This window comes from Monopterus albus, unplaced genomic scaffold, assembly GCF_001952655.1.
Source record: "Monopterus albus unplaced genomic scaffold, M_albus_1.0 scaffold5.1, whole genome shotgun sequence".
Taxonomy (NCBI): domain Eukaryota; kingdom Metazoa; phylum Chordata; class Actinopteri; order Synbranchiformes; family Synbranchidae; genus Monopterus; species Monopterus albus.
This window is the reverse complement of record NW_018127885.1, coordinates 88,819-92,103: the sequence shown is the minus strand read 5'-3', so window position 1 is coordinate 92,103 and position 3,285 is coordinate 88,819. Positions and strand designations below refer to the sequence as shown.

General features: G+C 37.6%; 1 protein-coding gene across 1 annotated transcript in view; it reads right to left on the bottom strand.

The window, feature by feature from the left end:
- The window catches only part of rfx4 (regulatory factor X, 4), a 20,389-nt gene that overhangs the window by 11,921 nt on the left and 5,183 nt on the right, over positions 1-3,285 (bottom strand). The window contains 1 exon segment of the mRNA XM_020613489.1: positions 565-688. Coding sequence (XP_020469145.1) covers positions 565-688 — 124 coding nt within the window.

The window sequence follows — 3,285 nt, the reverse complement described above, 5'->3', positions numbered from 1 at the left end:
AGGGTACAGGGGATAGCTGGGGGTAGGAAAGCTGAGGGATTGTGGGAACAGACGAAAGCACATCTCCTTTGGCTCTAGATTATGTGTTTAGTGAACGACGGCAGAGCTTTGCTTCACACTGAGCTGCAGTTGATATTGCCTCAACGCAGCAGCCAGAGCTGCAGCACAAAACCAGCCCGGGAGTAGATGGTCAGACTAATGCTCATGGCCGACTGAGTGGATGAGATTATTGCTTTCATTGGGGCTATAATGTCCAGCTGTTGTTTTGTGTCTTCTTCTGTTGAGTCGCTTTGTTCCGATTACTTTAAACTTACATTGCATGAATAAATGTATATTAAAACCCTGAAAGCTGAGAAAAAAATCACCAGATTCATCTTCGGTCGTCACAATGACTCGAATGTTCTTCAACTCCACCACTAATCAAAAACTGCTCACAGAAAAACACTCACTAAAGATGTTAATGTGAAAGTGTGTAAAAATGACTTTGACTTAAACTGGATGCCGGTGGGAACAATGAGTTCTCTGACTGTTTAACCTCCATCTCCATTCGGGTTTTGAACCTACCTTTCCGAAGCTCGCTGCATTCACAGGCTGTGTGTCGTGCTTCTCGCTGAAGTCTAGGTAATGCATGTAGAGGGCACTTCGGGGGATACACACACCTTCGGCTATCTCATAGTTCTCCTCTAGCCTGTGAATGACAGACAGTGAGATTTATCAGTGCACAAAAAAAAGAGATCAAGTGAGAGAATTATGAAATTTCTGGTGAATGTTCACTGTATAATTCACTGTATAAGTGTATAGGAAGCCAATTTAGATTCACGTCAACATAAGGATGTTATGCAGTGAAATAAGACTATATGATGATGTGAAATTATAGTTGATAGTAAATAAGACTATATGATGATGTGAAATTACATAATGTTAAAGTTTGAATTGATAGTATTAGTAAACAGAATGTATTTGTACCAAATTTAGAGTTAATTTTCATCCGTAGTCCCTTGTTTGGTTAGAGGTTTAGAAAAACAAGCAATCAAAACAGAAAACTGAATAAAAGCACAAGTCACATAATATGAAAAATCAGCAGCTTCTTGCACATTAAAGAAGTCTGCACACCCACAACAGAGTCACGACATGTGACCCTGTCATGTCTCATGGAATATGAAACATCTACACAGACGTTTAACATCACACTTAGTAGCAGATTGCACCATGAAACAACTGGTCTCATACCAAACAACCTCTCATGTGTGATATTTAGACACTAAGCATCACATCGCAGATACAATTACTCTGACAGTTTCTACAACATCTGCTCCTGGGGGAATACATATATGTAAAGTTCCAGGATGATAGTGAGCGACCTCATCTGGTTATCAGCTGCAGCAGACAAATTCTGATCGACAAACCTCTTCTCTTTCACACCAGACACTTTGGTATGTCATAGCAGGATAGACACTGGTGTATTCAATAACACTGGTGATGGCTGCATCCCACTTAGAGGAGGTCCTCTGCTGTGCATGCAGGCTCAGAGTCACAGCTTACTGGCACACTTAATGGAACTGAGCCATCATTAATGTTATCAATTACACCTTTGGTTTTCTTGTTATGTCAGGTCAAAATATCTGTTCTAGGCAGAGCAAAATGTTTAATGTTTTAAAAGAATAAAATACCAGTGACCATATGTGTTTACTAATTTGTTTTCACTTCCTCCACTTAAGTGCTCACCTTGTGATCAGGGTTTCATTTTTATAGTGTAGTTTTGCTGTATCCAGCTGGTCAAAGTAATTTGTGTGTGTGTGTGTGTGGGGGGGGAATAGCACCAATTTAGAGCTTTAAACCCTCAGTAATAGTTTCTGATTCATATTATACTTCTCATGTGACTGTATGATTGTCAGCTATTTAAATCTCCATTAGGCATGTATTTATACTAACATGGAGCCAAATGTTTCGAAGGTTTTCTGCTTTTCTGCATCCCAGTGAGATTCAAAACACAGCTTTACCTTTGTAGCTGTCAGTGTATCTAAATATGACATTGCAATTTGTTGTGGTTGTTGTCTACTTAGTGGAGATGTAGCCAGTTGTTTGCAGATACATTAGCCTAAACACCTGATAATACATGAGCATTTCAACAATGTGTTGTTTTGGAGTACTTCTGCTCATTATAGTCCAGACCAAAACAAACAAACAAACAAACAAACAAACAAAAAAACGCTCAACAAACCTTCTTTCATGTAACTAAAGCATCCAAAAATATGTGTATCAGTTTGCAGATGTATACATGTCAGACTCATTTGTCATCCTAGAACTACAGACCACAACAATCCCACTGTATATCTGCACGTCATCACACTGTCTGTGCATGTCAGGTAACAAACAATGGGCAAATAATTAAATAAGAATGGATCCAGATCTCAGCTCTGAGGGACACCAGCATGATCACCAGTGATTTCTGATGTGGTATTAACACACAAACACACACAGTTTCTTACTGAAATATAATTTTACCTAATGTAGCTTAAAAAGAACACTTTGATATTTGGCTAATGAATTTTAGATGTTTGAAAGTGCTGAAAACTATTTTTTAATAAATGAAGAGAGTCAATCTCTGCTGCACTTCATGTTGAAAAACAAATTTAAACCAAACATGACTGCAGTTTTCCAAATGTTAGGAACACACAGACATTTTTAATTATAAGATAAATGCCTCTGTTCATTTTTATAAATGTGATGTTTATCCCATATTCATCTCTGGCACTTGGCCCCTGAGGAAACCATGGCAAGCAAGTTTGAACCAGGCTACTTCTTCTCTCAAGGTCAAAGTAGGACGGGCAGTGTTCGAAGAACCAACAGATGGATAAAAACGAGACCAATTGAGTTTAGACTTTGACACAATCAACAAGCTACTTCTTAAACCTCGTCTCCACCTCATCTGCATCATGACTTACATTTTTATTTATATAGAAGGTCTGGTAGCACAGAACCTTCTCAGCTTTTGTCTTATTTATTTAGCTATGTCTTACAATGTTGATAAAACTGTTTTTTTAATGTCTTCCTGAGCTTTTGTTAGAGTATTTATCAGCCTTTTAATAAACACCTTTTATTCTGCATCTCATTAGTGCACTGTCTTTGACCTGACTTACATTAGTTTTGATCTATAGTATTACACTCATTCATTCATGTTTTCTGTCAAATAATAGCCATTCCACTTTATTTTTATGTGTATACATTTTCTGATTAATTTATTAATTAATATTCTGTGTGGTTCTGACTCGGTTTTGGTTGAAA